The sequence below is a fragment of the Sinocyclocheilus anshuiensis genome, unplaced genomic scaffold (genome assembly GCF_001515605.1).
Source record: "Sinocyclocheilus anshuiensis isolate Anshui unplaced genomic scaffold, SAMN03320099.WGS_v1.1 scaffold811, whole genome shotgun sequence".
NCBI lineage: Eukaryota > Metazoa > Chordata > Actinopteri > Cypriniformes > Cyprinidae > Sinocyclocheilus > Sinocyclocheilus anshuiensis.
The window spans coordinates 99,340-124,680 of NW_015549607.1; the positions used below are offsets into that span (position 1 = coordinate 99,340).

Sequence of the window (25,341 nt, forward strand, 5' to 3'; positions counted from 1 at the left end):
GCTCTGCATTTATCCCATCCTAAGTGCACACACACAGCAGTGAACACACACACACCGTGAACACACACCCGGAGCAGTGGGCAGCCATTTATTCTGCGGCGCCCAGGGAGCAGTTGGGGGTTCGGTGCCTTGCTCAAGGGCACCTCAGTCGTGGTATTGAAGGTGGAAGAGAGCGCTGTACATTCACTCCCCCCACCTACAATCCCTGCCGGTACGAGACTCGAACCCGCAACCTTTGGGTTACGAGTCCGACTCTCTAACCATTAGGCCACGACTTCCCCTAATATAACCTAGCATAAGTGCTGAGGTAAATAGGGGCAGGGTATCTCCGCACAGAGCTTGAGATACAAGAACGGGCTTTTATGACATATCCTCAAAGCATCAGACTGGGCAATCTCTGAGCTCCGCTCTCCTCTGTTACAGTAAATCATGTATGGATTGAAGTAGTATGAGCTCTTTATCATCCGTAAATTAATTATTGTTGTTAATAACATTCAACTACTTAAATACATTCAACTACGTAAATACATGAAAAAAAAATAGTTTTTGTCTCATGTCACACTGCCCCAGCAATAATGGTTAATTGTACCTGAAGTAATTACTTTTAGTAATTTTTTAAGGTGGGGCTTAGCATAGGGTCAGTTAGTTTGGCTTTCCCAGTTGTGAGGTTTAGTTGCTGTGGTTTTGTTTTCTCTAGTTTGTCTTTCTAAATGTCTCTCCAAGGGATCTTTTGGCTTGGAGTGTCTCAAGGTGTTAAATTAATATCCTCAGCCAGAGGCATGCGACCACTGTCTGCTGCTCAATTTGTTGTATGGCCATTAAGCTAAATGTGTCAACTAAACCTTAAACTGATCTGAGAGCTGCTTCAAAGTGACAGCCGGCCCAATGGGATCTGACTACACCAAAATTCAGCCCGTGTCAGTGGTTCAGTGACCCATTCCTCAGGGTCTCATGTTCTCTGTGCAGCTCTCCATGCTCTTCCTGATTGATGTCTTGCTTTAAAGACTGCTTTTCCATCTTAATCAACTGAGCCGACGACAGCACGCTGAAACCTTAGGGATCTTACAACATCAGTTTTACTTTAAAAGACTCTTCCTTCTTGAACTACACTGGTGCCAGCTTTTCCCCCTGTTTGATTCAAACATCAAGTACTCAGAATTGTGTCAGTTGTCTTTGTGCATGAGTTTGACTGAGTTTATTTTTAGTCTTCAGGGAAAATTCACTCCTATGATCTATTCAGAACATAAACTTAATTTATTTATTGGTTATCCTAAAGCTGAAGTATGGATGTCAAAAATAGATTTTTTTTTAAATATGCGACCCATGTTAAACCATGTATAGGTGATTTATTTCTATACACTGTGGCTATGCTTCTATCAAAATACATGTAGGCTCATTGGAAAAACGTACCTCTAACTCCAAAAATGCACCTATAAACACAGTTTCCAGTTGAAATGAACACTCTCTACAGTAAAAAAAAACAAAAAAACTTTTATTTCACAAATTTTGATTACAGGGACAGATTATCGATTAATAAAGCACAATACTATATTATGACCTTAAAAAACACTTTTACTATTAAATTTATATGTACGGCTTTTCTGTTGTACACTTGTTCGGAAGCTATTCTGGTACAGCATTGCACTAGCAAGAAGCAACAAAATATTGTTTTGCAGAAATGTCACCACAGGCACGTTTTTCCAATGACCCTGGGTTAGCTTCTATGCACTATATTTGTTTAAACTTCATGACAAGCCGGTTGATTTGTAAAACCGATAATTTATTTGTTTATTTCATATCATGGCAAACTGGCCTGTATTACCACACTCTAGAATCACTGTAATATTTTAGGGTTTCCCCACCTTCAAAATTCCAGTGTAATCCCTGTTTTTGGTATGAATGTTTTATTAGCCTTTTTGTGGAATTCCCATTAGTGTGTTTCACAGAAAAAATACAAGAAACAACAACATCGGCAAGACATCAGACAGATAGAGCAATCAACATTTAAAGACAAAGACATCGGCACATAGACAGATGATAACAGCACACATGGTCAGCCTGTTAGCAAACTCATGGATGGAGAAGCACAAAAGATGGAGCCAGTAACACCCATGCAAGAGTCATGATGGAGATCTCCCATTGGGGATCAGTTATTTTGCAATCAATGCATGCATCAAATGCGACTGATCAGTAGCAACAAATAGAAAAACAGATATACTTTGTGGCAATAAAAGTCTTTTTATGCCATCTGCATTCAAACAGACATGTCTATGCAGAAAGGCACAGAAATAAAGATGAGATCAGGGATGGAGGGGTGGGGGGAGTGGTCATTCTTTCACACACAACTTTCTTGAGACAGAATGGGGTTGCCTGCACAAGGCAAAAATAATAAATAAAACATATGATGGCAAGAAAAGATTTTGTTGCCTTTTATTTCCTGTTGTATAGAATGTGGGGATGTTTAATTTTAGCCGAATGGCACAAAACATAAAAATGAGGAAGATAATTAAGTTTTTTTTTTCCAACCACCAAAATTCCATGCGGCACAAGATGAGGCGAAACAAGAGGATCAGCTTTAATCCTGGAAAATGGAAGGATGAGGACATCAAAGAAAAAGCCCCCCAAGAGGGTTAAAAAAGAGAAAATTCTTTGAAATATAGCAAATAAACCCAAATCACATGAATGGAATGTCAAAGAGTGGATACAGTAGGAAGATGTCAGGTTCAACCAAAACAGAACAGAAAAGAAAGTATCATGCAAACTGTCCAAGAAATCTGAACTGAAGGTCAGACTGATGATGTGAATTTCTGTGTCAACATGAAATCATATGAGTGTGGTGGTTTGCGGCTAAGTGTACTCGTTTCGAATGTCAGATGAGAAAAAAATGAAAGGTAACACTGGAACTGTCCCTTAGCATACTTCCTGTTGCCATTGAATTTGAGAGGACTTGGGGATGGTATTAGATTTAACACAGTTAGGGAGAATTTATCCAAAGCACAACTGTCTGCCATCAGGTTTCAAAACTAGTACAGAGTAAACCTTTGGATAATGAGCAGAGTGACCTTGTAAGTTTGAGAAAAATATGCGGTAAAATTAACAAACAAATAAATAGGGGCCATCTGTAAAGTCAAAGGTAATGACGGACCATATGGATGCTAACTTGCAAGGTAAACGGGTATGACACGCTTTAAAAATTCTGAAAACAAAACATTGTTTTTGCTGGAAGTCATTTTTACAACTGAAAATATAAACAATCAAAGCATGATGCCAGCAAACATGGTTTTAATTGGTGTATTTAGGAGTGGAAGCTTAAAAAAACTGGTCAACGCAGGACATATGTTTTGTGTAACACAGGGTGTGGTTTGAGGTAAATTAAAGGGCCTTAATTAGTGTTCTGATGACATTTAGAAGCAATTAAAGGCCCTTCGGTTAAGAAGTATCAGTACAGGGCAGCAGGAAGACCATCGGACTTTCATAAACCAAACAAGCCTTGCATCCATAATGGCCTTATAAGCACTAAAATCAACAGCAGGGTTTCATATACTGCGATGGCTGACGGCAGGAGTCTGACAATTACAGCGAATCCCAATCCCATTTCTCTGAAAATGATGTTTTATCTTAACCATACCAATTAAAACATCATAGTTATACTGCACAAAAATGTTTGTTTAACCTTGAGGAAACAGAGGCTATGTGTGGAGAAAGGTGAGCACAGAAATTCGAAGATATCTGTTCTCTATTAGATGTTTTAACGTAAGGCAAGCCTTCAATGTGAGGAAACAAAGGAACAAACAGGAAGGAGGAGTTGTTTCTGTTGCAGTTAGTCCGCTACACATCAGAAATCTCTATGCTCAAAGCATTATTATTATTTGATTTGTAAACAACTCAAAATGTATCATCTGTCAAAGACGCACACACACACACACGCACTGCAAGAAATCCATTGTGTACAGGATTGATACATTTTGAAGCATCAGAGTGAACTACATGGAGTTTGATACTAATTTTGTACCTTTGTCATAAAGTTTGGCCCTCTGTTGATCGCTGAGAGGACAAAATTAGTATAAACACACAACCATGTTATTGACGTTCGGCCCCATAATCAAGTGTAACTCTGAAACAGCCCAATGCTTCCTGGATCATTTTATTCCATCACAATATCATTTGCAAGTAAACTGATTCAGAGAAATCAGCCCACAGACTTAAATAGAACAGAATTTGGACACATAAATCACGTCTTAAAATGTATCAATGTCACTGCACAATAGACAACAAAATATCAAAGCAAGTGACATTTATTTAAATAATAATAGATAATTAAGAAAACCGCATTCTTTTTCTTTCATCTGCTGCAATAATGTAATTTTTGTTTTAAATATCATAACTTGGAAGCAAATATCTATATATTTTAATATATGCAATATAGCCCTAATTTAAATGTAATTAATTGACAGACGCTTTCTGTAAGTCAGATATTAGTGGAACATGTCCACAGTTAATGTATTGGATTCAAGTGACTTTTACCTAAAAGTTATTAAAAAAAAAAAGTAAATCCTCAGAAGTCCTGAGAAAACATTTAGTACCATTTGTTTGCAGATGCCATTTGGTTTGATATTTTTTATTCTAACCCAGTAACATACAGACATTTATTGTGACTTAAGTGTCCAAATACTATTGTACATCAGTGATATACCACTTTATATCACTATAGACATATGTTTTTACTGCTATAGTTTTTGAGTTTGAAAAATTGCTTTTAGTGACACTTTTGAAGTTACACTGGGTTGTTATGGGGGTGATGCTTTGAGAGGGAGAATTCAAATAGAAGAGATTGAAAGACCAAGTTTAAGCAAGCACAACCGTAACACATCCATCCCACCTGTGTGTCCCCCGTCACACTCCTCCAGATCCTCGTCATCGCTGGAACATTCTGCAGAGGACACAATGTCATCTGTTGTCTGCTGGTTCAGCCAGAGGCGTGTGGAGACAAAACAAAAAGAACAAAGGTTTAAGTGAAGCCAAATCTACCAATACAAAGAGGATCATGGGTAAAAACAATGAAAACACATCACTGCAGCAAGCATTATATTTTACTTCTCTCCCTTATTTCTCAAGGGCAGCAGACCGGGGACTGAAATGTCAGGGTTGTTTTTCTATTTGGGTTTATTTATGGCGGCTGACTCTTCATACATCTCCTACCATCTCCAGCTTCTCATGGGCCGTCACAGATCATCACCGTCTCTGGACGCTCGCCTTCTGCTTGCTCATCAGCACCTTCCTCTATCCCACAATTCTGATTTATGAACACACTTGTTCCCGCCTTCTCGTTCTCTCCCAGCCTGGACACTCTGGCCGTGTTGTATTTCACCCCACACCCCACCCCACATCCTGTTAATCAGAGTGGATCGGTGCCTCGATAAAATAAGCCCTGTCACAGAGCAAGGGTTATGAAATCATAGCACTGATTGAGTTTGCAGTGCTCGGTGAGAGGACGGGCTCTAACTATTATTGAGTTTGACAGGCTAATGAAACAGAATTCGGCTGGAGCCTGGGAAAGCGGCTACGTACTAGGATAGAGAGGATGCTGTCGGGAAAAGTATATTTGTTCTAATCTGCTCATAGTTTGAGTGAGAGACACTCGCTACCAAAATACTGAATATGTCTTGGGATGCTGGTATGCTAGTGTTCCTATCTTAACGTAATCTATCCAAGTCCGATTACATTACTACCGATCATCAAATTTTAGGGTAAGAACTACTGCATAGGTAAATATGTCTGAACTTTGTGTCCTAATCACAGCGCTGGCACCATGTGTGGTTTTCCTCTATGGCAATAAATTCTGGGGACCCACCTCTAAGAATGTTTTAGATGTCACACCAACTAAGACGCCTGATTCAGTTTATCAGCATATAAGAACACACTATTCTAGACAGGAGACTGGCTTGACAGGAGTTCAGAATGTGTGGTTCTAAATGCGCTGTATATTTTAAATAATTATTTTTAAAGAGCGTGTCTCAAGATGGAGCTGGATGCTGCTGAAAATGATGTTGTAATTAGAAAATCAACAATGAGGTCCCTATTTGACTGGAGTCTTTACTGAATTCTGAATTCAGTACAAAAATCACGTCATGCATAATCATAGCCGATCATTGTTTACATTATCGATAATTAGTGTAACTTCAGAGTTCTCAAGCACATCCACTAGTAAACAGTAATATGTATCAGCCTATATGTTGCGAATAGATTTGTTATATTTTTAAGTTTTTGTGTTTAGAACATCTTAAGAAAAAATAAGAACATTCTTTTTATATATTTATATATAAAAAGATATATTATATATAAAATATATATCTATATTTTGGGGAATACAAAATATACTTAACTTTATTCTTAAATTAGAAAATGAGAAGAAAACAATAATTTTCCATGAATCCGGCCCAATGATCTGGATTGGGTATTGGATTTGAGAGTTTAGACTAGAAAAACTTTTGGGGGTAGGGGTTAGAATTTAGGGTTGGAGGTTGGGATAGATTATGTGTAAAGCTGAGGGTTAGGATTGGGGTTGAAGTTTAAAAGGTAAACTTTTAGCATTTCTCAGATATCGCTTACTTCACCTTTAATTAGGTCTAGATTTCAAGGTAGGAATTTAAGGTGGCATCATTTGCATCATCTATGAAGGTAGCAAAACTCGAGAGCGTATTGTTTTGAATGTGAGAACTTGTCATTTTAATATTCGTACTTGTAAATTAAAATTTAAACTCACAGCTCTGATGTGAAAAGCTGAATCTCTCAATTTGCATGCAGGGACAATAACCAAAACACCTGTGTTTTGAATTCGAAGTTGCAGATTAAAAGTTACGAATGTGTAAAATTACATTATGACATAAACAAAATGACAGACACAAATGTGTACAACATATTTACTTTTGCAATTTACTTCAGTACAACCACAAGTCATCACTTACAACCTCTCAGATCTGGCAGTACAACTTCAAATCCTAGCACTTTGACTTTTGTTACTTACTTCGCGATATTCCTGTAGCAAAACTCATTAGTGCACTTGTAAATGCATACAAGAGCAGAGCTAGGGCCGGGGTGGGAATGAAGGGGTCGATGCCTAACCAATAAAATTCAAATGATGTCATGCAACAGGGGCAGCCAGTGCCCATTTGGTAGGAGAACCAGCTTTTGGAAAGCAGCTCGACATGGCAGAAGACTGCGGAAGTAATATATTGGTCTGTTTTATAGGAGTCAGTCACTTCTATAGATGTAATTCCTTTTTATAAACATATGGTCTGCATCAACACTTCCAGATTCTTATGGGGGAAAAAAGCTTTTTTATGATGAATGAACATGAATGAATGAATGAACTGATTTAGTAAGTTATTCAGTGATTCAACATGCATATCTTCACTGTACCCTATAGATAACACTTTATAATATTTTTTATTAACATTATAATTCAATTTTTGTGACCTATGCCTCTGTGTTGTCCTCAGTTTCTTGTGTAAATACATTACAAAGGTAGACTTGAGGTAAAAGTCCATGCAAGAACATGAAAAACCAAATGTTGTCTGGTCTTTGACCATGTGATGCACTGTAGACCTGGATTAGTTTGACACACATCAAACTATTATGTTAAAGTCTCCAAAGTATTTCTATGATTAAATGTGCTGGCCTATTCCATATAAGTAAAATTTTAGATTAAAAACAACTACACATGTAAATACTACTGTTAAAGTTAAACTTGAAGGCTTCTGCTGAATACAATAAGCAACATTTTTTAATCAAGTTCAGTATGAATTTTATGCATTGGCCTACATTCTTTGGTGTACTTGCAATAGCCTATTACACTCATATTTACATTTACATTTAATCATTTTGCCGACGCTTTTATCCAAAGCGACTTACAATTGGGGAATACATAAAGCGATTCTTCTTAAAGAGGCAAACAGACACAGGAAGTGCTTGAAATACCAAGTTTTAGGCATTGTTCAAATAAGTACAAGCTAGAAAAGGGAAGGAATAAATAAAGAGAAAGAAAGTTTTTTTTTTTTTTATATATATTCATATTATTGAATATTATCATATCATATTATTGTTAAGTTACTCCCTTACCTGCATCAGTTTTTATCCTGTTTCATTTTCACTTATGCCTTAATAGCTTTATATTGGCCTTAATGGTCATTAAATAAAGTGGTTCAACATATTACAGCCATACTCTCCGCAATATATAATAAGATAAACATATAAAAGATGTTACATTATTTGTCTGCCAGATAATACTTGAATACCAAGACGAATGTATTGGCTTAATTTACACATGTGTAACTATTAGTTTTGATTATTGTCCCTGTATGCAAATCGAGAGTTTCAGCTTTTCACATCAGAGCTGTGAGTGTAAATTTCAACTTACAAGTACAAATATTAATATGACAATCTCACATTCAAAACAACACGCTCTTGAGTTTTGCTGCTATAATACCTCCGTAGATTTCTGTCTAATGTTAGGTTTAGTGTTTGAGCAGTGATTGTTTGTAAATGCTTTGTGCAAAAAGTATCTTAATCAACAGATTCTCAAAATCTGCTTAATTCAGCAATTTTTTGCAGGTTAGCAGAATGGTCGAAAGCTAGACCAGCTAGGACTAGCACGGAAATTCATTCTCAAAGGAATTGTCATAGTGCTGTTATAATGGTGCTGTATAACAGGATACTGATCCAGCCAAGTGACAGTTAATTCAGATGTGATCCTGTCACATTACCAGCAGATGTGGCATTGACAAACCTCCTCAAGATCAGAGGGTCCTCACCCCCGTAGTTCCATACTGCTGTTCACTACAGTTTCCCAGAGTGTGAAATCACAGCAGAGATTTGACAGATGTGTTCGTGCATGACCAGTCGCAGAAGTGGTGTCAGAGGACAGGCTAGTCCAGACCTTAACAGCTCAGAAATAACTTTCTGCCCGCACAGAGCACCATAGAGACAACACTAATGTCTCATCTACTGTTTGTGACCACAGCTAAAATATGAGTCCAATACAAAAGCAATTCCAGACTGCCTAGAGTGAACTACTCAGCTTCAGAACAACAAAGTGTATTCTGTTTAAGTAAAGGGTAGACTTAATAACACATCTTGTCTTAATGTACAAGTCTACAATCTAGCAGAACAAACCTCAGATTATGGCTATCTTTAAAAAACTTGCGCTGCTTTGCTGTCTATTCTTTGTAAGGGCACTATCATAGCTAAAATGGTACATCCTAAGAGACTGATTTAAAACATAGCAACTCTGTACATCATAAAAGTACACATATGAATAGAAATAGTTACTCAAGTAGAAGTAAAAGTAATAATGTCAATAATTACTTTGAGTAAGAGTTAAAAAGTATCCAATGAAAAGACTACTCAAGTAGTAAGTTACCAGTTACTTTGGATCTGATTCAGAATGAGCAATATGATGATGCTGGTGAAGTTCATGAATTGTGTAATTACAATAGGAATGTTTTCTCCCCATTATGACCACACGTGAGAGGTGGTATGTCAAAATCTTTATGTACTTCTTCAAAATGCCATTAAATTAAATTTCAGAAGATAAACTGACACCGAGACGAATGTATTGGCTTAATTTATACATGTGCAATTATTAGTTTTGATTATTGTCCCTGTATGCAAATCGAGAGATTCAGCTTTTCACATCAGAGCTGTGAGGGTAAATTTCAACTTACAAGTACGAATATTAATATGACAATTTCTCACATTCAAAAAAACACGCTCTTGAGTTTTGCTGCTATAATACAAAACTAAATATGCAGTAACCAAAATGCATGTAAAGGGAACTGCTTCATGGACATAAAGCAAACTGAATTCACAGTAGCCTACCGTTGTCACATACATGACAAAGTTCTTTCAAAAAGAAAATGAAATGGCAAGGTATCGGGAATAAGACAGAATTTACAGCATGCTTGACAATGATGAGCCTGTTTTCTCTGTGACATCAAATCTACTCTCCCTAGCTGGCGTACTTTACAAAAAACGATTTCACAGCTGGCTAAATCCAATTTTGTCACAAAATCTCCATGCCATACAAAAACTTATTTTGGGAGCAAAATATTCCTCATTTTGTGTGGAAATCATTCTCCATTCTTCATTTCCCCATTCTCTCACAGTACACATGAAGTCATGAGGGACTAGACGCCAGGAGTTCTAGAATGTTCAGAGTGCTGATATGATGGAGATTGTGCAATGCCATGGCTATGAGGTCATGTCATATTTAATAACTGTAATGGCCTGTAATAGGAGCACCCTGGTGAGTACAGTGTCATCAGTGCAACGCATCAAAAATATTCAGCTATTTCTCGAACGCCAGTGTCTACTAGAAGCCAAAGCCCTGGAAGATGAGTGGGCAGAGGATATAGCACTGTGAATAGCCAGACAGTCGACTCATTTAGACTGCAGAAGGTCTGTTTCACATGTTCACTTTCACCTCTACAATGCAAACACTTCCAGAAACAAATATCGACTCTCACTCTACTGCTCTGTCATTCCCAACAAGATAGCCATCTCAGTGCCGGAAGCACTTGTTCGATCGGGTCACTTCTGATCTGCATTATCATGTCAGATCTTGGCTTTGACAGACAGACACGAGAAAAGCTTGTATTACAAAGGATCGATGCCGTCAGGCCGTATCCCTGTCAAAGGCCTGCCACAAGTCTTTTTGCTCAAGCCTGTCTTCTGGGACGGTCAGAAGAAAAAGCAAGATCAGAATGATATGCATTGTTGTCTGGCTAATGTCACCTTCACTGAGTGTCCTAAAGGAATTTGAATATGTAACACTGCATTGTAGACGTGACAAAGCATTGTATTGTATCCTTTAGGAGCCTGGCCAATGTTCCCTGTTTCCAACAAAACAGTGTGTATTGAGAACAGTAAATACATGAAAATAAATCAATGGCATTGCAGAATTCATTCTTCAGTCCTCAACCCTAAACATTGTGTTGCCTGGATAAGATCTAATATTGATATTTGTGGAGTGTGGTCATGATGCATTTGTCTTCTAAAGTCAACATTATTTTCTGCTTTCTGGATAGAAGAGCCGTAGCAAAATAATACCTGCAATTTCCTTTTAGGCGAGGAGGTTAATGAAATTCCAGCACCAAAACAAATACAGATACAATCTGCTTTATCAAGATTTTTTATTCAGAAAAAAAGATATTAGATATTATGATTAGTTCTCAGAAAAAATATATTTAAAGTGCCCCTATTATGCCATTTTTACGGTTCCTAATATTGTTTTGGGAGTCTCCTACAATAGGACTACATGCATGCAAGGTCAAAAAACGCTTTCGTTTTCTCAAAATATGCATTTAGTATCACCTCATTTTCCAGCGATTCTCAAACGATTAGTTCGAAGCAGTTCAAAGATTCAGTTTCTCTAAACCCCTCCTTTCTGTGAGCCTGCTCTGCTCTGACTGGTCAGATGGCATAGTCTGTTGTGATTGGTCTACAGCGTACAGTGCGTTTCGGAAACAATACGCCTATTTCAATAGTTCTGTATTTTGAACGCTCTATAGAAAATATAAACATCTATTATTTATCATACTTACAGGTTGTGATTCAGTGGAGAAGCTGGTCCAAATAAACAGGATACTGATCCATCTTTCAACAGCAAGCATTTTGTGAATCCTGCGTTGAACTCGCCGAGATTGGAGAAGCAGTCGTCAGTAGAATGACGTGTTTGTGGGGGAGGGGTGCATAGGCGCGCATTATGCAAATGTGTTACCCCGTGACATGTAGCCGTCACGGAAGTGGGATTCGAATTACTAACAACTCGTTTCAGCTGTTCGGAGTCGATTCTTTATTTTGGGAGACAATAACTTTATTTATCGTGCACTTTCAGCTTTACAACTTTGCAGACAGTTTACATTCACATATAGCTACATTACACACTGCATGAATGGCAATATTGGAAATGGCATAATAGGGGCACTTTAAGTAAGCTTATTTTGTTAGCCCTTAGGCAAAAAGATTTTTCTTCGTATTTTACAAACAAATTTCAAAATATTATACATTTAAATTAAATATTATACTAAAATTGTACAAAATCATGCATATCAGTTGCAATTCTGTATTATTTTGTACGTGTGTCCTACACGTTTGCATCAGCTGCATCGTTAATTCCAAATGGGTAGAGCAGTGCAAAAAAAAAAAAAAAAACAGATTTGGTTTTAGAGATGTGAAGTGTATTTGTGCACCTTCTTTCATACACAGCACACGCCTGCGACTCCCCTCAGCACACTCTAATTGTTCCAAGCCATAGCAGGCAGTTTCAAACAGGGCCATTTATCTTCCAGGGCAAAGGAAATGGTCTTTGGCCTTGATCTTTAATCACTCCCCTGCCGCAGTGTGCAAGGTCATCAGAGAAGTGGTGACAAACAGTCGTACAGAACTGCCCTCGTCGCACTGAGACTCACTGACTAAAATTAGAGAGCGACACGGGCCCAACAGGATGTTTCAATTACAGCCCGAGATCAGGACAGGAAAAAATGAAGCGTCCAGTTACTGCGTGTGGCTCTGTGTGTAATGGAGATGCAGAGGGAAAGGGAAATCTGGGCAGAGACACACAGGACAGAGACGAGGCAGAGAGGGGCAAAGGACACAGAGGATTGGAATTCACAAGGATTATAGAAAAGTCTGTTATCCAAGAAGAAGAGATTTCACTGCTAATGCTGAACTCTAGGTAATTTGAGATTTGAGATTTTAAAATGAAAGGATAAGCAAATTTGGTAACACTTTGAAGAAATCAACTGCTAAAATCATTGTTTACTAGATGATAAAGTAATCAATGTCACTGATAAAGTAAACAATGACATTGCCTCATGTCATTCCAAACCCATATTACTCTATGTGTAAGATAAGAAAATGCAGAATGTCTGAGATGCTCTTTTCCAAACAATGAAAATTAACAATCAAACCATAAAAGTAGACCATACGACATATCTTCTTGCTTTTAAATTCATCATGGCACTACCTTCATGGAAAGCAATTAATTATCTCCTTATTTTTAAATCAAAATCTAATCTTCGTACTTTGTCAAGACAAACACTCAAATCACAACCTGTAAAGCTGGACATGAATGTAAATGCTCTTTTAGTACTTCTAGAAAAAGCATCTATTTCATTAGATTATTTAAGCTGACATCTGTGAGCTTCCGAACCATTGTCCAGACAGCAGCCACATCTTGAGATGTTTCATTACAGCATCAGAAAGAGACCGCAGTGTGTTTACCCTGTGCTTATATACTCACTGTCATCCTATCGCTGGCTAGAGAGGCTAAATGTGAGTGGTGCTGATCTGAATACTGATCTTGCAGGGAGTTTGAGCTCAAAGGGACTTTCAGTGAGCACAATGTGGGATTCAGCACTCAACGGCTTCCATTTACATTTACTCCAGCCAAGACCTATACTGAAACTGAGGGATATTGTCAACAATGATAATTCCATTCATCTTAAAATCATGTATGACCATGTATGTTGAGCATATAATAAAATCATGGTTCCTAGAACTGAATGATAATAAATCTAAAATGTCCATGCTTTCATAGCTCTGATAATGCATTTCATTTTAGTGAATTGATAAATTTTGATCTCACCGATTCATATGAACCATCTAGGAAGCATATTTTTGTTGTTAATTGCATAAAATAATAATTATAGTAATTATATATAACTAATACTATGCAGCAATTACTTCCTGCCCTCAAATCAAATTGGCTGTGTGACATTCCAAGAGTGCTGATATACAATCCTGCATGCACAGGGACTTTTCACTGTTTTTATCAGTCGACTTGTCGACATATAATTCAGGCAGAATGTCATTCTGAGAGTCTTTGAATCATTTACTCAATTACTTCAAATAAAAACTGATTCATTCAGCCATGTTGTTTTGTTTGGAACGGTTTTGTTTACTGAGCAAAAGTTGACAAATAACTGCAATACTGTGTCTAAAACAGGGCTTGAAAACTAGAAAAAAAATTAAATTAAATCAATCGGTGCACTCCGAGCAGAATCAATATTTTAACGCATTTTATTCTTACATTCAAAAATAATTTAGGCTAAAATGCCAGTAAAGCAAAATGTTTACAAACATTATAAACGGCTATTAGTTTCCTTCTCTCCACAACAAACCCTGTAAAGTTAAGACGATTTAAAGCGTTTAGGCTATATAAACCGCAAGCCAAAAACAAATTAATTTAAGGTGAAACTGATGACTACCTCTCTCATTCCGCACGAATCCAAATGTTTCCATATTCGCGACGTATCTGGATGCTAAAATATTATTTACAAGGCTATGTAATTATACATGTAATAGGCTATGTAGGCTTTGTACTTCACTCGCATCGAACATCATCCTTCATCCCTCAGCACAGTGAGGCACTGGTCACGCTGAATGCAACTGATTGTACAACGGAGCAGTCAGTGTTACTTTTTATATGTTTCTTTGACTGTATTTTATTTTGATAATAAACAGGCTGCAATGTCACAAAATATGTTGTGTCTGTGTGTGCGTGAGGCACCGGCGCAATAGTCATACCAACGCTGGTTGGTTGCACAGATGGAAGCAAGACATCATTCAAAACTGTCAAGCTTTTGCAAAATAAATAAAACTGTAAAATAAAGAAAACTGTAACGCTTTTGGAAAAAAAGAAAACTACTTTCTGCTGTCTCGTTTTCCTTTTTGTAAACGTTGGATCGCGTAGGCTACAATAAACCGAAACTCAGCACATTTTTTTCTTTTGTTTTGTTAATCTGTCAATGATTTAAGTGAAATATATTTTGTGTATAGGCCTATATATTCATTTTTATGTAAACCTATAGTTTTATTCTGTTTCTCCATTCACAGAAGCGCTGCAGGTGCGTGTGATCTGTTAAATCCATCTTACACTATCCTCGGATAAACTCTAACGCCAGGGCATTGCAATTGCGACTTACCTTGCATCAGCGTCACATTTGCATAGGCCGTACTACTTGAATTCGTGATTGGTTGACAGCAAATATTAAATATTAAATGGAACGATAAAATAACGTTATTAACCGGTTAATGGCCATTTCAAATGTTCGATTCTGTTCGAAACTATAAAATTTGATTTCGTTTCTGGTTCTGTTCCTGTCAACATTTCATTTGTTTCTGGTTTTCGTTTTCGTTCCTTGAAATGGTTCAGAGCCCTGGTCTAAAATGTAAACTGCAATGGTACTACAGATCTAACTTAATCACTTTTGGGGGCAATATAATTCATTTTGGGGACTGAGCAGTCAGATACTTTTTATTTACAGTTTTTAGTTAAGATAACTAGGTAAAAGGGTACCTTAATAGTTGAACTACTTAATCATGAATTAATCATGAACAGTTTGACAACTACAGTATCAAAGTTACTTTACCAATACTTTTTACACAAGCTGTTGTACGAGGCTTTGTGTTACATGCTTACATTAATGCTGCTATTTGTTTTTGTAACACCTTTAGCTTCTCAGTGTCAGGGGAGATGAGATAGATTGAGGCGATTGTGTACACCCATGCAGAGCAGAGGATTGTTGCTTCCCTGGGCCACATGTTCGCACCCATCCCCTGCATGCTTTTTTTCTAATGAGCCCTTCAACCTGGAAGTCCCCCATCCATCTGCCACCTTCATGTAATTGGGACCACCAAGCTGTCCCAAGGCACCCAGCATCCATCTCTCTGTGTGCGGCATGAGAAGAAGAGTAGGAAGTGAAATTACCACGCGGATCGCAAACAAGTACCTCGTTGCTGCTGACCTTTACATGATTTTAATTTACACACGCAGGCAACCACTGCAGAGCCATAAGGCAATGAAGTTCAGGCTGAAGTGACAACATATAGGTATTGTCGTGCGTGTGAGTTGCTATGAATCAGCTACACCCTGAGATCATAAAATGGCACATGGATTGCAGAGGAATGAGAATGCTCTGAAGTGAAAGCTGTTTGTGAAACTTCAAATGAATAAGTCATAGCGCACTTGGGGAGGATGGGGCGGCTACTTACTGCAGCTCTTCAAAAAAGATAGTGACAACCACATTTACATTAAATGTAGTGTCTACTGAGGTAGGGTTAAGGGATCTAGAATATGGTCATGCAGAATAAGGCATGTGCTTTATAAGTACTAATAAACAGCAAGTTTACTAGTAATATGCATGCTAGCAATATCAATAGTATTCTCAAATATAAAGTGTTACTGAAGAACGGGAACAATATATTTTTTAAATACATGACAATCCAACAATATTATTTCAAATGCAATAATCTATTTGGCACAAATACAATTGACATTAAATTCAACATGATTTCAGATGCTAGCATTTAACTAAATATTCCGCTATAAAAAGAGAATGCCTATGCCATGCAAGAACTCAAATTTGTTCTTTTACACAAACCGTAAATCTGTTCTTTCACACAAAGCTACAGCATTCAGAAAACAGCTGAGCCACTAAATGAAACTGGAAAATCCCAATCTGTTATAGAGTGTGCGAGTGTGTTGTCTTTCCATTTTCACATTATTTTTCTCACCTCTTTTTTACTTTCACCTCATCACTATATACTCAACACAAATGGCCTCTCTTTCGCTTTTTTTTCTTAATATTTTTCTCTCCTCCCACACACTTAAACAGCAAATAATCAAGCCGTGTCCTGTCGGCTACATTAACTACAGTAATTGGGAAGCCGTAGTCTTTCTTTCTGTTCAGTGGAAATGAGAATTCCCTACTGCTACTCTCCTTTAAGTGCAAGACTTGCACAATCAGATAATGACTACATCCTCAACAGGCATGTATTTGAAATAGTGGTGATGGAGTAGTCATCTAGCATATCTAATGCTTGTGAGGCTTGCAGGTTTAGCCGTGACTCACACATCATTAAAACAGCACATAGCTGAAATCACTGGAATTAGTCATTCAGTTTGGAGGCGGATGATGAGAGGTGACGTAAACAGCTAAACAAATTGAACGCTTAGAGCTGGAATCTGGCATAATATGCAACACCAGATAAAGACCATCATCTGTTTCATAACTGTCAGCAGGTGTTCGACTGCAATGATTAAGGGCGCATACACACCAAGAATTGTGTCGTATCAGAGAATACTGCAAAATCATTGATTTCAATGAGAATGGTGCACTACAAAGACAACAGAACACTAGGGTTGGCTTAGACAACTCAGACACAGACATCCATTAATGGATGAGGAGCAGGTTTAGTTGTGCTTTTTTCAATTCACTGTATTATCTGTTTTCACACTCTCAAGATGTATCTTGCTCTGTCCTATCCATAGATTGCTCCATCAGAGCTTCCTCAAGTCTATACAGTATGTGCCCTAACACCTTGACAAGGGGTCTACAATACAATTCCAGGACAAAAACCACAGTAAAGGAGAGCTAACAGAGGGAATGTACCCTTTATCTTCAGACAAATTTGTCCCTGAGACACCCAGGTTGAGAAAAATGCTTACAGCCTAACTACATCTAGAAAAATAAAATATGCTGCACAACTGCTTGCAGCTATTAGTATTGATGCTCCTATTATTGCTCCTTCAAGGGCGCTGATTGCACCCTCTGTGGAAAAAAAAAACAAAAAAACGCTACCACCACTAAACAACATGTGGTTGTGTGTGTATCTGTTAACATCCTCAGTGTGGTCTTCGGTCATGTCAGCATTTCTACAATGCCTCTTGCTTCTGTTGTTCCCTAGTGTGTAGAAGCATCATTGAGCAGACAGCAGCCCGGGGCACAGTGAATAGCCCTTGCTGGAGATGAATGGATATGCACACTCTCCCCAGTCACCCTCTTCTACCAGAGATCAAGTGTGAGGCAAGACCTCTCCCAGGTGTCCCATCATTAATTAAGCGTGAGACTGCTCTACTGTTCCTGTCTGGATCAGCTCAATCCGTCTATGGATAAAATATGATAGCACACCTCTTATTTCTCGGACCCTGGGGTGACGTGCATGGGTGGGGAGTCAGAGGACTGTGCCAAATAGCACCTTACAAGTGTAGCCACTAGACCCCAAACCACTCAGAACAGCCCAACATCGGTCACAGCCTGGGACCCTCAGGGGGTGGAAAACCTGTCAGCTTCTACAGGTACTTCACTTTCTGTCTATGCTGACATTCAGCAAGGGAGCACTAAAAATGAGACCTATGGAAAATTAATTTGTGGGCACAGCATGAATCAAACTACTGCCTGAGGGCCTAGAAATTGATCTGGGAGAGTCTTAGAAAAATACACTTACAACAAACCCAAAATGGAGATCTTGCTGGAGTGGGAACATTCCTGTAGAAGTATTTTGACTATTTATTAAAGATGTTGTGGTCAAAACCTGAATCTCTAATTTTGCTATTAATGTGAGAGTGTCTTACAACATTTACAAATCAAAGTAGAAAAATATAGTGCTCATAAAATGAGTGATTTGTTTCATTGAATCTCTTTTAGAATGCATTAATTAGCTTTCATGATGAGCGCACTATAGCACTTTCATTGACAATAATATTGCAAAGCATACATTGTCCTAACCCTAACCTAACCCCAACTAACTCAAGGGGCAGTGATTGGTCGATCAGAATGGTACAGTCCCCAGCCTTCAACCGTAGCCAAGTCCTAAACCCCCAAACCTAATCCTACATCACTTAATTCTGATATTATTCCAGGACCAACAAAGATGTTAATCCAGGATTATACCTTACTCAGCAAAAGCACAGACCAAAAGCATGCACTAACATTCATCCATTTGGTCACTGGAATGCTTTACTCTATCCCAGCATCTTTAAGCATAACAGGTGGGCTGTCCATCACAGGGCTAAAATACACAGATAGATACATACATTCACACTCTCAATCATACTTACTGCAGTCTCTAGTTCACCTAACCTCTAAGTATTTTGATTGTGGGGGAAATTGAAGTATTCAGATGAGCCACTCCAACATGGAAAGAACAATCCACACAGAATGATCTCCTGAGTTAGCCATGACTCAACTGGGGACCTTTTGCTGTGAGGTAACAGTTATAATATCCTAACACGATATATAAATAACATTCACTCAGGGCTGTGACCTACTAGTTAACATGTTAAGACATGGGTGATGTGAGTTCATGTCCAGTTCTTGTCTTACTGGAAATATAGATGGCCAAAAGGCCAAGAAGGACAAAGAGCCTTCATGTCCTGAAATTGTCTGCATGAGTTTGAGGGCTCTTATCAATAGTTGGGTTGTCAACGCACTGATGAAGTCACGCTGCAGTCAGCACTGACATGAGAGGTTATTATTATGCTGGTTGATCTGTTTAAAGGTGAGGAGAGAATAAGTCTTCTTGGCCTGTCAGTGAGCGGTGCCCTAGGGAGAGTTATGGCTTTAATACGAAGACTGCTGCTTCAATTTTTCCCCTCGCATCAATGAAATGTCTGCATGATCAGACATTCATTGGCCTCATGTCAGACTGTGACATTTTTTTTTTTAAAGAAAGCATTATGGTAGTTGACACTCCACAAGGCATCTAAACAGCACATACTGCACAGTACAGCACAGATAGAAATGCTTTGCTCAGCCCCAGGGAAGATTGTTATCATATATGCATCCTTATATCGTTCCAAAACTTTATTATTTTCCTTATTCTGTGAAACACAAAATAAAGTGTTTTATAGTGCCAAGCTCCAAAATGAAACAAAAGTTGCATAAAATTATCAAAAAGTTTAAATGTTTTCTAAAACAAATGATAATGATAGCTTTGTGTGAGGAACAAACTAAAATAAGATGTTATTCACTGATAATCTTCCCCTTATTTGGAGCAAACAAATGCTGACTTTTTGGCACACTAGTCCCATAAGGTATGATGCTTTTAATGGCAAACTCCATTGTTCTTGCCATGGCTAAGGCAGAGGGGAACACAGAAGAAATTAAGACATAAAGGTTTGGAACAACATGAGATGATAATTCCCCCCCCCAATCTTTCTTCTTCTCCTTTTTATTTATTTTTTTATTTTATTTTTTTTACATATTTTACAGAACATAAACAAAACTTTTGAATGCTGGACATAAACTCACCATATCTCATTGGAAAATCTTGATAGCTTCAATACTAAGAAGCCAGATGCGAGAGTTTAGACATGAGGTCTCTTAAAGTCTCGTGTCTTACATGAAAACATAAATGCACAATAAACACGTTTTTACACTGTTGAGTATTTGGCCACCCTCACAATTTTGTCTACATCCTTGGTTTAAGGAGACTAAATGGAGAAAATCAATGGATCTTACCTGAATTGTGGGTGGTGAGCGCTGTTTGCGGGTAGTGGTGGTTGACAGGGTGGTGGTGGTCTCGATGAAGGTGGTGGACATCTCTGGGGGCATGGAGGTGGTGGTACGTGGGGGACTTCTGCTGGTGGGCACATCCCCCACCAGTCTCACACTGCCATTTATCTTGATGTTAGCATGACCTTCAGCTGCCATGTTGAGAACCTTCAGGCCATTGTAATATAGACCAGAGAGCTGGCCTTGATATGGTCGCTTGCGGTCATTACCGCCTATTGAGATGGTGGCTTGGGTGTTAAAAATGGTCAGCTGACGACCTGAGGGGAAGACCAGTGAAGGAAGACACAATCAGAATGGTTTATATTACTTATTTATTTATTTTAATTTAGCTAATTGATTAATGTTATCATTAATGGGCTATCTTTTAACATCCAAGCATAGTATTAAAAATTAAGATTAACTTTTTTTTTTTTGTTCACTGTGAGGTGCTTCTCATGCAAATGTTTTGGGGCAAATTCCAAATGGTTTTTCATATGGTTAGAAATAGAAATGCAGGCCAATTAAGACTATTACACATTTACAATTCTATATTACAGTGGGCAAGGAAGAAAGCTCATCTCATACATTTCAAAGGAATATCATGTTGATTCATGCATGTAGAACCACTAATGGGATTTCAATGTGGTTTTAGACAGTGTTAAAGGGACTTTATAATCATCTTATGTAGTTTAGGCAATGACCTTTAAACGCATTTAATAATCCAAAGGACTTTAATGGTAAATTTGATAAATGGTCACCCCGCCCTTTCATCCTGTTTTTGAATGAAACTGAAGAGGTGTCGGTCGATTTCATCACCGGCTTCAAACACAAAAGTGCATTAGTCAGCAAAGTGGCGTTTCACTTCAGCACAAATGTGTTGTCTTTGGAAACGTGCTGCATTAAGGGTTGGGTTTTTGGATTATTCGACCACTAACATTACTACTGTGGAAGATCATTCCAAAGAAAATTAAAAACAAACATCCTGACTTTTGTTGAGTTTTGGTTTAGATTTAAAGTTGGAGTCCAGAAGCTACGTACTTATGCAGTGTTATTCTTAGTTACCAGTCCCTTTAACTGGTCAATGATCTGATGGAAATAACAAAAGAGGATCACAATCCAGATAAAAAATAATACTCAACGAAAATATTACGTAATGGGAAGGGTAAATTATGAACATTTTAGGTTAATTAGTGGCAAAAGGCTAAGCAAAGAATCATCAGACCTGGTTGGACAAAAATATAACGAAACGACATGACAAGGAGCATATGAACGCAAATTAAAATCAACTAAAAAAACACTGAGGTCTTGTGAGGGTTACCTTTCTCATGTAGCCAATCTTCGACCGGCCGGGTATATTTGAACGGGATTTTCTTATTAGCCATTTGATAACGCTCATTGTCGCTGTTGCCTTTAAAGTTTGAAAGACATCTTAGCACATTGCACATTTATACACTGTTTAAGAAGGTTTAGCCGTGTTTAAAATGATTTAGGTCTTGTTATCATAGGCAGTTTAGGTTTCATTGTAAGGTTTTCTTCAGTTGTAAGATTATAAGGCATTTTTATTAAATAGTAGCCAACTAAATAAACAGTTTAACACATAATTATTGCAAGAAGAATCACAGACCACATTCAGACTTTAAGACAAAATACAGACAACCGTTAAAGCGAGACATACTAACAATTCATTTCAAACTGCATTTCCACTGAGCGTCTGTAACAGGTGATCTACCGCTCAGCAATCAAATGAGGTGTAACTGTTTTCCCACTGGACATCATATGCTTTTACTTTTCAAGGTGCCAAGGAACTCTTTACGAACTATTAAGGTAAGGGAAAGAGAGAAAAGGAGTGAATGAGAAAGAGAGAGAGACAGAAATAAAAGAGAGAATGTGTAGAAGCTCTAAACCTGCTGGGAAATAAGGCTTGTGATGACACAGATTTGAGGAAGACACTGCATACAGATGAGGTCATTACAGCATGGTGTGAGGCCTGGTCCCTGGAAGCCCTCTGAGGCATTGGGCTGCTTGAATATTTTGCCATTATTTGTACTTTGTTACACTTTCTCCGACTGGAGTGAGGTGTTAGGGCTGCAAGAGTGATCTAACATTTGCCATCTTGGGTGTATTTACTGTATGTCACGTCCAGCTGCACTTCATATTTCAAGCACATGAACATGAATTAGATGAATGTTGGTCATAATGAATGAAATGGCATGTCTGTCTTTCAAACTAAAGGATATTAAACAGATTCTTTTTCATACTTTGAACTATACGTACGACAATACAGTGAACAAGTCATATAGTTCACTTTCATAATGTTTTTATGCTGCTTTTAAAAAGGTTTTTCAAACTCAACAGCATCTGTACCCACTCACTTCATTGCATGAAAAAGAGTAGCATGAACACTCTTCATGCTGGGTAAGTAACATTCAACATGAGGGTAAGTAGATGATTACAGAATTTCATTTTTGAGTTCCTATGCATTTTCATGTACACCAAGCGGGGGGAAAATATACTTTACAGCAGTACTCTGAAGAGGTTGTAATAGTAAAAAGAAGAAGTAGAAGAAAAACCCTACAGCTTGAGAGCAAAAACTGCAAAAAGGACTTCAAAAGAGCAAAGTTACTCAACACATCTCACTTAGCTAAATAAGTCACTGAGCGCTGAGTCACAGCGTACCTTCTCAGAACTAGAAAGAGAAAAAGGTACATAGAATAGGAGTGCTATTCAGAAACACAAAGGTTCTGCAGTGACAGTGATGTGAAATGGACGAGGCCAGTGGCGATTCAAGGCCCCCGCTTTTCTTGTGCTTTCCTTTTTAAATAGGCAGAAAAAGGGCTTCAAAGTGGGCTGGTTACTGCTGGCTGAGCAGGGGGGATATGGGCGAGGTAAAGGGGTGAGGGTGGGGGTGGGGGGTAATAAGCAGCTTCCAGGGCTGCCGATGCCTTTGATCCTGATGGGCAGCGCATGCAAGCCTGGGGCTGGAGTGGCTTTCCTGGATGGAGGCCTGCATGCTGGAGAGATCCAGGAGAGCTTGAGGGTTTGGACATTCATTTTAGACATCAGACACTTTGCCAGCGCTTGCTATCTCTCATGTTAATGTGAATATATTACGATGATCTTTGCAGAGCTATCTAACCTCCAAACAATGTTCAGTGGCTATAGAGAATGGGAACTTGATGTCACAGCACAATGCATTGTGGGAATTTAGGACATGGGAGTTAGAGTAGAGATTGAAGTGAATGTAAACATTTTATATTATTTTATGTTAATATTATTCAGTGAGAATGGTTATGGTAATTGACACAGTAAGCATTAACCATTCAAACAAAATCTTAGTTGAATAATATAACAAAATAATATAAAATGTCTACATTCACTACTGAACTCGGGTTCAAGTGAAACTGAAATTTGGTAAGGTAAACTACTTAAAATGTGGTTTTATGACTATAGATATATTATACAGTATATTACAAATACATTGATTTGCATTGAACTGCAAAACCGCTCACACCACAAATATTTGTGGCATCTTGTTGATACCCTTGTGCATCTTGCATCTTGTGTACGACTGAGCCCATTAATTTTCTTTATTTACTACACTCCACTGTTTACTTGTTCAGCATCTCTAATAGTAAAGAATCTTGAATTTCATTCAAGGCATTCAAGTGAAGTTATGTATTTTTACAGTATCCGCAAAACACATTTTTTTATTTTTAGACACATGACTGAGCGATTTATTTTCAACTTGAAGAGATTTGCATATTAGTTATGTTTTATTCTAAGCGACTGTAAACGGTTTTCCGAAAATTACTAATATAAAAAGGTTTGCTTATTTTGTGGTGATTTTTAATTGTTTACACTGTGTGCTTCTAAGTGTGTCTAAAAATATAGCAACCGTTACACAGAATGCAACATGCCATGACATAGATTCCCATTCTCTATACCCTGGCTATACCCAACATCACCCTTATGAGTGAATCTCATGAACATTTGCCCTGATCACATTTCAGCCAAAAATTAATAATGATAATAATAAAAAAAAAAAAAAAAAAAAAAAGAGTGCACCCCCCCCCCTCCCCCCCAAAAAAAAGCATTCACACCAACCAAACACTGAAGTGAAACATACTGAAGCAAAAGCTATAGACTGAAAGCGTTCCATTTCAGAATGATTATAGCTACTTTTAAATAAAATGAGACCACCAGACCAATCTGATATAAGATCAACGATTTTTAATGAGCCAAAAAGAATGCACGTCACACCTCTGATTATCAATTTGCACTGGCAACCAAAAAAAACTTGCTACGTGTTCTGCGTTAAGCTAACTGAGACTTGTTATAGCACTTGCATATCATTGCTCTTTTGTTGATTTTGTTTGCTTCCATTGTCCTCATTTATAAGTCGCTGTGGATAAAAGCATCTGCTAAATGACTAAATGTAAATGAATTATATCCATACACATGCTGATATGAGCGCTGGAAGATGCACTGCCAGCATATTGTGCACACTTAATGTTGCATTTGTGATGGACACAAAAAAGTGTCAAGAATTTCATTCAAATGTTTGTGTCAACATGAAATCTGTGTTTGCATATTTGCATAATGTGCGTTTTGGGCCATATTCTCTACGTCTCATGAGTTATTTAGTGTTTTTAGTGGTGTATTTTGTTAGTTTATCTTTGTTTATTATTGTTACTTTTATTGTATTGTTGTTTTGTTTGATATTACTAGGTGTTGGCATCTGTTTGATTTCATTTAAATCATAGTTTTAAAATGTATATATTCAAATTCTTTAGAATTAGCACAAATAATTCTATTTTCAAAATGCATGTATTCAAATTCTCTCTCTTTTTATATATATATATATATATATATATATATTCAAATTCTGTAGCATAAATAATCATATTTTTAAATGTATATATTTAATAAAATTAGCGTAAATGTTAATTGTGAACTGAATCAGTAAAAAGTATAAACATGTGGCTAGCTGTGGAACAACAAACAT

The 25,341-nt window shown here is 37.7% G+C and overlaps 1 protein-coding gene across 1 annotated transcript in view; it reads right to left on the minus strand.

The window, feature by feature from the left end:
* The window catches only part of LOC107659060 (neurexin-3b-like), a 314,862-nt gene that overhangs the window by 10,468 nt on the left and 279,053 nt on the right, over positions 1-25,341 (minus strand). The window contains exons 18-21 of the mRNA XM_016447871.1: positions 23,013-23,022; positions 21,655-21,764; positions 20,304-20,614; positions 4,880-4,958 (exon numbers count right to left, since the gene is read on the minus strand). Of these exons, the coding sequence (XP_016303357.1) occupies positions 4,880-4,958; positions 20,304-20,614; positions 21,655-21,764; positions 23,013-23,022 (510 nt within the window). The remainder of the gene's footprint in view (positions 1-4,879; positions 4,959-20,303; positions 20,615-21,654; positions 21,765-23,012; positions 23,023-25,341) is intronic.